The sequence below is a fragment of the Diceros bicornis genome, chromosome 5 (assembly GCF_020826845.1).
Source record: "Diceros bicornis minor isolate mBicDic1 chromosome 5, mDicBic1.mat.cur, whole genome shotgun sequence".
NCBI lineage: Eukaryota > Metazoa > Chordata > Mammalia > Perissodactyla > Rhinocerotidae > Diceros > Diceros bicornis.
In genome coordinates this window covers 38,577,537-38,589,812 of record NC_080744.1, presented here as the reverse complement: position 1 = coordinate 38,589,812, position 12,276 = coordinate 38,577,537, and the positions used below count along the sequence as shown (strand labels likewise).

The window sequence follows — 12,276 nt, the reverse complement described above, 5'->3', positions numbered from 1 at the left end:
CTGGCAGGGTGTGTGTGCAGACTAAAGCTCAGGTGCAGGGTCTGTACCGTTCAGGCGAAGGTTAGTGGTTAATGGTGACGCCCACTGCTGTCTTCTCAGCTGAAATGGAGGTGCAAGAAGGAGGCCAAGTCAGAAGGCGGCTACTCCAGAGACGTCCTCCTGTGGCTTTTTCAGAAGGTCTGCCCTGCTGACTTCCCTCTGTCCTATCATCTCAGGCTGCATCTCAGCCCAAACCCCAGGAGCTCCGTGCCTGAACTTCCCTTGCCGTCTCTACCTGCCTTCTGGTTTTCTGTCTCATAGACCACAGGACAGCCTAGAGACTTCTCCCCAGGCCACGGCCGTCCAGTCACTTGTGTTGCCGTGTGTCCCCTCCAGCCTGGTCTGGCCCTCTCTGCCCAGGTCTAGCCCTTGCCATCCTTAGAAGCAGAGGGCTTGGCTGAGTGTGGGGAGAGAGAAGGTGGGCATCTGGCATGAAAGCCCCATTCTCTTCACCACCCTCAATTGCTGAGGCAGCTGTGCAGCTCTGCCGTTCTAAGTCCCCTGTCCTTTGCCCAGCTCTCCTTTGCTGTCTTTCTGCATGCCTGGAAAAAGTCCTTTCTTTCCCATCTCTGATCTCCCCTCTCTGGGAACCTAGCAACAAAAAGTTATCCCCCAGCTGAAAAGGCCCCGGCGGGCCTCAGGGCAGCCCGGGTTGTCTCTGGCATGAACTGGGCATCCTGAAGGCTGAGCCATGCTCATCAGGGCCCCCTTGTCCCTACAGTATGGAGAGGTGCTCAACCTGGTGCTTTCCAGTAAGAAGGCAGGCACTGCTGTGGTGGAGTTTGCGACCGTCAAGGCTGCGGTGAGTGCCACGGGAGGCTTTGGGGGGTCTGCCCGTGCCCTGCCAGTTCAGGGCAGGGACCCAATTCTGTGGGCCCTCTGATCTTCGGTATCCACACTCCCAGGGGTCTCTGGTTCAGCTCAGAGCCAGGGTTCCCTAGAAGCCCCCCAGCTCCCGGGAGTAGTGACACATGAGCAAAGGCATGGATGGGAGAGTGCTCCAGACCGACTTCGTGTTCTGCTGCCTGGCTCCACACCCTCCTCCACCCTCCTGTGGAAGCCGGCATACCTCCAGTTTGGGGCACCGCACTGCCTTCTCCCCTTCTCCCACTCCTCAGTCAGAAGGCTCATACGCCCCACTCGCCCACGAGGAGGGTCAGAGCTTCAGCACAGCACCATAGGAAGGTTGCTGATGTTGCTTGGCTCTCTTGGAGGACGTGAGTGCTGTCTCTGGCTCTTTCTGTGGGGGTAGAGAGAGCCACTGTACAGCTGATGGCAGTGATGGGACCAGGACTGGATGCTGTGTTTGGCAGGAGCTGGCTGTCCAGAATGAAGTGGGCCTGGTCAATAACCCTCTGAAGATTTCCTGGTTGGAGGGACGGCCCCAGGGCGCAGTGGGCCCCGGCCACCCGGGACTGTCACAGGTAAGGAGCCAGGCCTCACCCAACTGGGCCTGCTCAGGGTTTGGGGGCCCTTTTCCTGTTTGGGCTCTTCTTAGAGCCCTTTCCTTGCAAATCCAGGTCACAGGGAGTAGAGTGAGATTGGCAGGTCCGCCCACCCGAGCAGGACTGCAATTCCATACTGACCCCTCTTTGTCTCTGAGGGCCAGGGGGCCCCACCCCACACAGAATTCTTAGACCTCACTTTCCCTCCCGTCCCAGTCTTTTGTTGGAGCTCTCAGCATCACCCAAAGGGGTTTTCCTGGCCTGTGGGTTGCTTGGTTGTGGTGTGAAGCATTTGGTGCTTAGATGACCCAGTGCTGTGGGGAAGGGGCAGGTGACACGGGCAGCTGCTTCCTTCCCCGACTCGTTTTCCAGATGTGTCTGTCCCAGCCAGGGACCTACTGTCAAGAGGCAATATCTCCTCTTTAGAAATAACACTGGCTACCTGCTGACCCTGAGGTGCTGCCTGGGTGCCCGACTCGTGGTGAAGCAGACTTTAGCTGACACGTGCCCAACACTAGCTCTTAGTCCTCCCAGCTCCATGAAGGCTTTCGCTCAGCACTCCCCACACATACACACATAGGGCCCTGGTCACACCTGCCCCCACTTTGGTGGGACAGAGAGCTTTCAGGCCAAGAACTCTCCCTTCTCTGAAGTGGCCTGGGGGGCTGTGTGGGAGCTTCAGGCTGATGTGTTCACAGTCCCCTCTGTGGGGAGAACGCCCTCGGTGCGTCGCAAGGGCTTTGCTCTCACTGCCTGACTCATGCCGCCCCTGCTCCCCTACATGCCCCTCACCTGGCCATGAGGACGGGAAGCTTCCTGGGAGTGTGTCCCGGACGCTAGACAGAGCAGGAAAATGAACTGGTCTGAACCCGACTCAAGACCCTTCTTTAGAGACTTCATTCCCCCACTGTTAAGTCCCAGCGTTTCCCAGCCCCAGAACTGTGTTAGAACGAACTTTATTCATCATCTCCTGCATCCAGAGGGGAGTCTTTCAGCTCGGCACATCCACACAGGAGGAGGGAGGGGGAGGCCACAAAGTTTGGAGTGTGGAAGCAGTGTGCGTTGAAGCTTCCCTCTCCCCCTCTGCCCTGCTTGGAAAGGCCTGGTGTGTCAGAACCACATGGCCCAGCCGACTTGGGCTCTGGTTTCAAGTCTTCTGGCCAGGTCACAGAGTGGGGCGGTAGTACAGCCTGTGGCCTTGACCCACTGGGCTTGGCCCTGGGTGGCAGGCCCCCATTGTCAGAGGATTCGGGCAAGGCAGAGCTCTGCAGTCCTGGTGAAGGATTCTGGACACCAGCTGTGCCTCTTCATGGTAACAGCCATGAGTTTGGGTCCATCCCCTGATCCAGTCCTCCTGTGTTCTCATGGGAGCAGGAAGGAGGGAAATCTACCACTGTTTTTGGTGCATTTCGCGAGGGCTCCCATCACTAATAAATCTGGGAATTCCCCAAAGCATCCCTTTGCAAGCTGTGTCTGTGCCTTTGGCTGGCATTACCTAGAGCCACCTTCCTCGGGCACTAGGGAGTGCTCTGGGCAGCTGTGTTGGCAGCTTGAGTCTCTCACGCCCCCTTTTCTGCTAAGATTTGTTTGGCCTTTCTCCTGAGTTATGCTCTTTATCTGTATGTGCCTTGCTCTTCCTACTCTACCAGCCCCTCCCTTCCCTTGCAGGCCTGTATGCTTCCCACTTTCCCACCACACCACTGGGAGCTCTAGGCCATGGTCTAGGCCAGTGCTGTCCAATAGAACCTTCTCCAATGATGTTATTATTCCCACTGCACTGTCCAGTGTGGTAGCCGTTAGTCAGTCACGTGTGGCTGCTGAGCATTTGAAATGCGGCTAGTGCAACTGAGGAGCTAAATTTTTAATTTTACTTAATTTAAATTAATTCCAACTTGAACAGCTACATGTAGCTAGTGGCTACCATATTGGACAAGGTCAAGCCTGTCATCCCTTTCCCCTCATCTCCCCACTTTCCTCTGCGGCCTGAGTTGGAACACTTTTGCCTAGACCTGTCCTGTAACCTCTCTCTGTTGACAGTGGCTTCAGAGGGGGCTGGCTCAGGGCACCGGTCTGATCTGCCCGGTCTGTGTGTCCTCCACCTCCTGACTTGCCCCTTGCGCCGCCCTCCCCCCTGCTGGCCTCTGCCTGGTCCCTGTGGTTGTAGGTGTGGCCTCCCTTTCCCAGCCAGCTGCCTTCAGGGCTCCTGCCAGCAAGTGCCCCCCTCACAACATTTCCAGCTTGCCTCTGCGCCTCTGTCCTGCACTCTGGGGTGACTTGGAGGACTGTTCGGGACCCAGAGGGCAGGCAGGACCCTGGATTCCTATCCCCACCTTCTTCTTGATCCACAACTGTACCCTCCTTCCCTGGGTCCCCAGGCTCTGGCTCTTCCAGTCACCCCACCTCTGCCCACCCTCACCCCATTCAGAAGCTGGGCTCATTGGGAAATTGCTCCCTCAGCATCTGTAGAACTTCTTCAAGAAGTGAAATCCCCAGGTCCACTTTGAAGGAGAAGAAGGCATCATTGAGGTCCGGAGCAGGTGTCCTCTGGAAGGGAGGAGTGTCCAAAAGGTCCTCCTTGGAGCACTGGTGGAGGGCGCCCGCCAGGGAGAGCGCCGAGGGCAGGGTCGCCGAGTACGCAGCCGTGTAGGCAGGTGGGGGCTCCAGGATGTTGGGGCAGCTGGAGCTCTCTCGGTAGAGGCGCGGGGGCTTCGGGGGGGCCAGCAGGGTGGCCCGGGGCTGCTCATCCCCCCACAGCGGTAGGCGCCGGCCATCTGGCCTTCCTTGCAGCTCCCGGATGACCTCTCGGTTGCTGTACTCCTCATGGTCCCCGCCAGCTGTGCTGGCCTGGCTAAGCACGCTGCCCTGTCGCCGGAGTCGCCGCGGCCGCCCCAGGCTCAGCCGCTTGAAGAAGGAGGCGTTGCGGAAGGAGCCTTTCCGCCAGGTCTCCATGGCACCCAGGGGAGCCAGCAGACAAGCCTGGTACCTCCGAAGCCTGGTTCAAGAGCAGCTGGGGACCATCTGGTTCTCTGCTGGAGCAGTGAATGTCAGGAGTCAGGGAGACAGCCCTAGTGGGCTAGGAGCAGAGGCCTCTGGCCAGCATCTTGGGTGGTGAGATGCGGTCCCAGAAAGAGGGTGCTTTTGTCGAGGAGAGCAGAGAGCTGAGAGTTTCCCAGAGGGACAGGAGTGGCCTGGTGACTTGATAGAGCAGTGGAAAAAACCCTAAGAGGAAGCAGCGGCACTTACTGGAGCCGGAGTGAGGGCAGCTCCCGTGGAGTCAGCAGTGGATCTCTCCAGGCAAGAGCAGCCTGTGCCCCTTCCCCAGTGCTGGGCTTCCCATGGGCCCAGCTCACCTTCTCTCCCTGGCCCCTGCACCCATCTCCAGAGCAGTGCAGGGCTGTGCCTCTCTGCCGGCGGCTCCTGGACTCTGATGAGTGGCGTGGCTGTTTGTGCCGGTGTGTGGCGGTGGAGATGTGTTGTTGTTTGCAGCTGACTCAGTCAGGTGGGAAGCCAGGTTTCATACTCTGAGGTAATTGCAGCATCCGCAGGCAGGGATTGGGCAGCCGTGGCCAACACCCCAGGGCACTGGGGAGCTTAAGATTACTCTGGGGAATCGTCTGGGGGCAGCCTTCCTTTATGTGTCACCACGCTGCCTCCTTTTCCCTCATAGCCCCACCACCCTGGGCCCTAGGAGGCAGGCCCGGCTCCCCAGCCCCCAGTGTGTCTGGGAGGGAGGAGCCCAGGGAGGGTGGGAGTTAATTGAAAGGCAGGCATGTGGAACAATTGTTGGGGAAGGAAGAGAGACCTGTCCCTGGTGTGGGTGACTCAGCTCTGGGGCCTGGTGACAGGCCCTCATTAGCAGAACCTGCAGGTATGGGGGGAAGGAGGCAGAGGGTGTGTTAGCAGCGAGCAGCCCCATGCCTGTAAAGGGCTGTCTCCTGCCAGGGCTGGGCTTGGGGCATGCCAGGGTGACTCCAAGTTTTCTTGGCACAGCAGCATTACCTTGGGGAGGAAAGATTTGTCCTCCCCTTGGCCTGACACCCAGTCTAGCTGTTCTGTTTCCTCATCCCTCCTCGATTGACCCAGATGGCCTCAGCAAGAAAGAGCAGTTGAGGGCCTGAGTCCTGCTGCCTCCTACCCCCCTGTGCTCCACTCCTTCGCCTCTGGCTGCCTGGGCCTCATTTGGGGTCTGTCCTCTGTGGAGGGGGCTGGGCCACATGGGGCTACCCTGAATTGTCAGCTAGTGCTCTGGGCCAAGCTTAGGTAGGTGGGTCGGGCTGGGAGGGCAACTCTTGTCGGAGCTTCTGCTGCAGCCCGGGAGAGAGGAGGAGCAGGGGCATCTGAGCTGAATATCGCTTTCTGGTTCTGTACACCCCTTAACTCCAAACCAGTTGGCCTGGCATCTTAACCCCAGCCACTCCCTTCTTATTCCCCGGGTCACTGACCACCAGGCTTCCTCCCGGGCTTATTCCATGACAGTGCACCAGCTCGGGGTACCAGAGAACAGGGTTCAGCAGTGTTCTCTTCTGTGCAGCCCCCCTGGCCTGGCTCTCTTCTGTGCCAAGCCAGGTGGGATTCACACTTCACACAGCTTCAGCTGCACTGAGGGAGGAAGTGATTTAATTCCCACTGCAGACCTTATCAGGGTGTGGCGTTGGTGGTTCAGGGCTCCACTGTAGAGCAGCCTCTCCACCCCACAGCCTTGGCCCAATGAGGTGACTGTTTATTATTCTTTTGATTATTAAAATATAGCACCATTTAATCCCTTGGACTGTGCTGGCAAGATCATAAAAGAAAAAGCCACGAGCCCTGCCCTGCAGGAGCGAGCCCTGGTGTGTATTTTTAGGAGGCGAGCTGGCCCCATGCTTGTTTCTCTCTCCTCCTAGGGTGGGGCTCCCTGCCCCTGTGTCCTCGGCAGGAGCCTGACTACAGGGATCGGGGGCAGCGCTCTCGCCTCTGCCTGGCAGAGCGGAGTGGATTCCTGTACCTCTGACAACCTGCCTTCACTGGGAAACTGAGAAGCAGAAACCACAGGGTGGAGGAAATGAGTGTCAGATAAAGGGCTGAGAGGAAATGAAGGGAGATGAGGGCCTGGCTAGGGCATGAGGAAGTGATTCACCCGGGAAAGATGAAGCAGAGCTGACTGTAGCTGTGAAGGGCCTGGGAAAGGGGAGTTGGCAGTGACAGCTGGTTGAGATGGGCGGAAGGGGAGCCAGCTGCGGGCCTGGCAGCGAAAGGCCTGCTTGCTCTGAAGGGATATGGGGAAGTTGGGATTGCAAGCTATTCCAGGGGCCTTCCCCTCCTGGCATCCTCCCTCGTTGACTCTTGACTGCAGCTCTGCCTGGGCCCCGACCTCCAGGTCTAGAGACTGTGGAGCTGTGCTCTGCTGCTCTTAACCCCTCCCCGCCCCCTTGTACCCCCCCCCCCCCCCCCGCGTACCCCTTGTCCTCCAGGGCTCAGTGCTGTCTGAGAGGGACTACGAGAGCCTCGTCATGATGCGCATGCGCCAGGCAGCTGAGCGGCAACAGCTGATCGCCCAGATGCAGCAGGAGGACAAGACCGCACAGCCCACGTAGCCTCCAGCCCTGCCCCCCACAGCCCGTTTCTTACATATCACCAATAAACATTTTTTTTTTTTTAAAGAGTCTACTTCTATTGCATACATAGGTGTGAGGTGCTGGCCTGCCTGAGCGTGGCCCTTGTTTCTGGGCTCTGCCTCAAAGGGCTCCACCCAGGCCTGGCTCTCCCTCCCCGGGAGCAGGCAGACCTCCCCGAGAGGCGCTCGGCGTGGTGAGAGGCAGTGCCCAGCAGAGGACCAACCACTCATCACAGCGCTTTATTGGCTTGGCCTAGCTATGCAAGACCCTCCTGCCCAGTCCTGGGGCCATGGTCTGCCCAGCTCCTGGCCAGGGGTAGCCTGGCTTTTGCTGGCCCCTAGGCCTGCCCACAGAACATGGCCCCTTCCAGGGCCCTCGGCCAGGCCTGAAGCCAGAAGGGCAGCAGGGAGCACCAGGGTAAGGGGCCCTGCCCTCCCTCCTGCTGAGGCAGGTTTCAGGGAAGGCCGTTCACTGCCCAGTGTTCTGGGCCAAGGAGAGTGATGATTTGGGAAGAGAAGGGCAGGGCAGTGAGTGAGGCTGGGTCGGGGGGTGGGAGGAGGGGGGAGGTTGGGGCCCATGGCAACCCCTCCAAAGGGGTGCCCCGTCTACTACTCATGTGAGGGGGTCACTCCTTGTGCAGGCACCACACCAGCGTCTGGCCCACCCCCGTCATGCTCAGCACACGGAAGCCCCTGCGTTCCAGCTTGTCCAGGACTATGCGAGGGGGGTCATTGACGTAGTACTCCCAACTGCAAAGAGAAGAGAGGGCAGTGTGAGGGGGGGACACAGGGCAAGCTCTGCATACAAATACAAAGCTGGTATCTGCTGAGGACGGGGTCTGGCCAGGAATACTCACAGCAGTGACCAGCATTTGCTGGGTGCCTTCCGGGTGCCAGGCTAAGTGCACACTCCCTGCCCCCTCCCCTGCTCAGCACTTTGCTTGCCTGATCTCATCATTCCTCCTAACAACCTAAGAAGTTACCACTTTCCCCGTGTCGTACAGATAGCAGAACCCGTGTTAGTCTGACGACAGCCCCACGTGCCCTGGGCCACTGCACTATTCCAGAGGAGTGGCGTGCTCTCCCCGGGTCCTCCCCCAGGCCTCTGCCCCCTCTTGCTGCCCTGGCTGTTCTGCAGTCCTGGAGCAACAGGTTGGCCCCTAATAATAGCTCCTGGCTCTGGGTGCCGCTTCCCAGCATAGAAAATGCTTGGTTTCTCTTCTTTCAGGGTTGATTCTGAAGGGCCGTCAAGTGGGTAAAGGGCTCAAGCCCCAAACTGGGCATCAAGTGGCTGAGTCCCTAGGCAGCAGCTGAGCCGAAAGTAGGACACAGGCTGCCTTCTCCCTGTTTCTAGAGCTTCGCTTTGTTACTCAGCTGGCTCTTCAAGACAGAAACATTTCTCTCTGTGCCTGTCTTTGCCTTGATGGGATCCAGCTTGGAGATGAGAGGGCAGGGCAAGGAACAGTCCACTTACAGAGTCCTATACCCAGGGAACGGGGCTCTGTCCTGGGGTTCTCTTGTGAAGAGAGGGCCAGTGGGAAAGCTTTCAGAGCAAGCCTCAGGGGTCTGTGATGAGGCTGCAGACGGACCCACCCTGCAAAGGTCAGAGCCCCAGAATGCAGGCCAAGGGGCTCTGAGGCTGGCCAGTAGTACTGTCCCTGGGCTTGATGGTTGTGTAAAGGGAACAGGGACAGGCCTAGGGGCCGTTAGGGAGAAGATACTTAGGAATGCCACTACTTACAAGTTGTTTCCTAGGACGCTTCTTTTTGAGGCCCCCAGATGCTGCATTAGCTCTGGATCTGAGTGCTCATCGCCCACCATGGTGGGGCCCACCTCCTGCAAGGTAAGTCACAGCGGCTGCTCGGCGGGCTGCCAGGTAGAGGTGGAAGGTCTCATGTCTCCTTCTTCCCCTGCCTGCTGGCCCTGAGCCAGCTTCAGTTAAAGGCTAGAGCGGGTATGAGGAACCTTGGGGGCTGAGCACAAGCTGGGAAGCGGTGGGGCCTGTCAGTGATCAGGCTGAGCAGTGTGGGGCCTCTCTAGCCCTTCCAGGCTGAGCTGGGCATTGCCTGATTGTTGGCACCTGCATGCCAGGCACCACCGCCCGTGTGTGTGTATCAGAATCATCTGGAGAACAGAGAAATGAAAACATACCTCCATACAAAAACTTGTACACCAATGTTCATAGCATTTTCATAATAGCCAAAAAGTAGGAACAACCTAAATGTTTGTCAGCTGATGAATGGATAGATAAAACGCGGTATACCCATACAATGGAATCCTATTTGGCAATAAAAAGGAATGAGTACTGACACACGCTACAATACGGATGAAACCTGAAAACATTACGTACGTGAAAGAAGCCAGACACAAAAAGACCAAGTATTATGACAGCAAGTAGATTAATGGTTACCTAAGGCTGGGGGCCTCAGGGGAAATGAGGAGTGACGGGTAAGATCCAGGGTATGGGAACAGGGTTTCTTTTTAAGGTGATGGAAATGTTCCAAAATTGATTATGCTGATGGTTGCACAACTCTAAATATGCTTTAAAAAAAAGCAAACAACCCCACTGAATTGCACACTTTGGTGAATTCTATGGTTAGTATGTATTATATATCAATAAAGCTGCAATATTAAAAAAAATATAAAGAATCACCTGAGGAGCACTAAATTCCCAAGCCCCAGGCTTACAATGTTTCAGGAGGTCTGGCGACGGGCCCAGGAGTCAACATTTTAACACCTGCACAGATGACTTGTTCTCAAACTCTTGCCCTAGGGCACTGCCGAGACCCCTCCTGTCATGTGGTTAGCCCTTTCCTTCATCCCAAGGAAGCTGTGTACCCTCGGATGGATCACCCAAGCACTGGGGAGTGGGAAGGGACAGAGGAGCATCCTGCTGCCCAGCTGGGGGACCCAGTCATATCATTCTGAAGCTGAAAGGGAACTCCTGGGGCGACCAGCACTGTCTTGGACCAGGATATTGCGGCCAGAGAAAGGGGCGTGACTTCTGACTCCTGGCTGGTGTTCTCCCCACCTCTCATGCTAAGGCCTGTTTTCCCTTTCCTTCTTCACGAGCACGAAGTTCTTTCTTCTCTTCCCTTCCTAGGGCCTCGGGATCGCTCTTCCTGGAAGTGCCTATGGCTGCAGCTAGTGGCTCTGGATAGGCCAGGCGCTTGGCACAGGTGTTTTAGTGTCTTAGCACGTCCTTTTCTTTTCCAAACCTCTTTCCCTCAGGTTATTCCACTTTTCCCCCCGCGGAGCGGCTCTGTGTGGGGCGGTGCGTGCTGCACAGGTGAGGCGAGGGCTTCCGGGGCCCCTCCCGCGGACAGGTAGGACAGGAGCCGCCGGGACCTACGCACCTGGCCGCCTTCGCGGCCCTGGAGGCGGCGGGCCGGCCAGAGCTCCCTGAGTGCCAGAACCCGGGCTGAGTCCGATCCGCAGCCTCCCTCCCGACGGCCCGAGGGGGCGTGTCCCGGGCGGCTTCCGGGTCCAAGCACCCGCGGGCGCTGCCCAGGAATGAGGCGCCACGGGCGGTCGCAGCCCCCTCGGCCCAGGCCCGGCCCCAACTCCAACTGGCCGGGTGCCGGGTACTCACCATGCGGATCTGGGTGCTGATGAGCAGGTAGGGCATGGTGCGCGCGTCCCGGCCGGGCTCCCACCCTTGGCTTCAGGCCGGCGTCGACGCCAGCTCCTCGGGCTCCGGGACCGCGACCCGCCGCCGCGAGTCCCGTTACTCCGGCTCCGGCCTCGGTGGCTCCAGTCCCGGTGCGCCCGGCCCGTGACCGCCGCGGCCGGCCAATCAGGAGCGGGCGCCCGTGACGCGCCCCGGCCCTCGGCGACTTGGGGCCCGCCCCCTGCCCTCCAGGCATCGCCCTGGGACGCGGGGTGCGACCGTGGCTTCCGCGGCGGTCCCGCCGCGAGGAGGGGTGCGTGTTAGGGGGGCCGCTCCCTTACCCGCGGGCTGGAGAGGAGTGGCCCACCGGGCTCGGCCGGCTGCAGCGGGCCGTGGCGCCAGGCGCGCGTGTTGTCTCTGCGCCCTCTTACTGCAACACCTCCAGTAACAGGTTCCAAAGTCCTGCTGGTCCCCACCCTCGTCCCTGTGAAGCAGAGGAGGGAGCCGACCTCAGGGACGCCTCTAAAGCTTTTAGCGGATCCCCACTTCCCGTCCCCAAGACACGGTCTCCAGAGACGACGTCAGCGCGCGGGAGACAGAAGGAGGCTTGGGGCTACAGCTGAAATGCCAACTCGGGTGCACTGCTCATTCCCGCCTCCCCGACGGTAATTCCCAGTACAGCAGCGGGGCCTCGCATTTCTGTGGCCCTGTAGGTAAATCTGCAAAGGAACTGAGCGCTTGGCCGGGTGCCAGGCCTGGAAGGACTTAACCCAACCGATCTGGGCCCTTAGTTCCGAGAGCTTCTCGCGAAGCTGGAGAAACGTGGCTCACGCGCAGGAGAACACGGGGCGACTCTTGGGGCAACAGAAACGACTCCCCCCGCCCCAGCCTCCAATGAGAGGGCATCGAGTTCACTTCGACGTGTGCACGCCCTCTTCTGGATGTATCAAAATCTGACACCTCAACATTCCTGACCTGCCTTGTTGTGATTGGTTCTCTAAAAAACAAAGCAAAACAACAGCCTGTAACCTTCCCTCCCTGCCTTTGACAAATCTTCACTTCACTGAAGGGTACTTACAGAGCGCGCCCTGTGCCTCCAGCACGTGGACGGATGTGGAGAGTGCTCTAAGGGAAGTGGGAAGTTGTACTCCTAAAGGATCTTTACTGGTCTAATTTATTATTCTGTAGTCTCTACCCCTCTTCTCTACCTCCAGGACTAACAATTTAGCTAGAGAGATAAGACATATACGTGCTTAACAAAAGATTTGTTAAACTGACAAAGGATTAATGTCCAGCACATACAAAGAACTCCTACAAATCAATGAGAAAAAGATAAATCAGTAGAAGAAACATGGGCAAATGACTCAAATAGGCACTTTTCAAAAGAGGGAATGGAACTGGCCAATAAACATATAACATGATGTTCAATATCATTGGAAATCCCAGAAATGCAAATTAAACTACATTTTAAACCACAGTGAGATATTGCCTTAATGATTTGCACACACACAAAAATCTGTAAACATCAAGTATTTGTGAAGATGTCTAACAACTGGAACACTACTGTTGGGATTGCAAATTGTTATGAT

General features: G+C 57.7%; 3 protein-coding genes across 4 annotated transcripts in view; 1 reads left to right on the top strand and 2 right to left on the bottom strand.

Annotated features, from left to right (window-relative positions):
• The window catches only part of DNAJC17 (DnaJ heat shock protein family (Hsp40) member C17), a 33,370-nt gene extending 26,247 nt beyond the window's left edge, over positions 1–7,123 (top strand). Inside the window, exons 8-12 of one of the 2 annotated variants that reach the window (XM_058541256.1) lie at positions 100–177; positions 761–841; positions 1,353–1,463; positions 6,234–6,313; positions 6,935–6,999. In XM_058541256.1, the coding sequence (XP_058397239.1) occupies positions 100–177; positions 761–841; positions 1,353–1,463; positions 6,234–6,272 (309 nt within the window). In that variant the 3' untranslated portion in view covers positions 6,273–6,313; positions 6,935–6,999. Of the gene's footprint in view, positions 1–99; positions 178–760; positions 842–1,352; positions 1,464–6,233; positions 6,314–6,934 lie in introns of both variants that reach the window. The other variant, XM_058541254.1, reaches the window with a different exon arrangement.
• On the bottom strand, positions 2,392–6,421 carry C5H15orf62 (chromosome 5 C15orf62 homolog). The gene has a single exon (XM_058541257.1). It carries the CDS (start codon positions 4,431–4,433, stop codon positions 3,906–3,908), a length of 528 nt encoding a protein of 175 aa, XP_058397240.1. The 5' UTR covers positions 4,434–6,421; the 3' UTR covers positions 2,392–3,905.
• GCHFR (GTP cyclohydrolase I feedback regulator) lies at positions 6,914–10,847 on the bottom strand. The gene is made up of 3 exons (XM_058541258.1): positions 10,670–10,847; positions 8,819–8,913; positions 6,914–7,827 (listed from the first exon to the last, which is right to left on the bottom strand). Exons 1-3 carry the CDS (start codon positions 10,703–10,705, stop codon positions 7,704–7,706), a joined length of 255 nt encoding a protein of 84 aa, XP_058397241.1. The 5' UTR covers positions 10,706–10,847; the 3' UTR covers positions 6,914–7,703.
• Between the last annotated feature and the right edge of the window lie 1,429 nt (positions 10,848–12,276).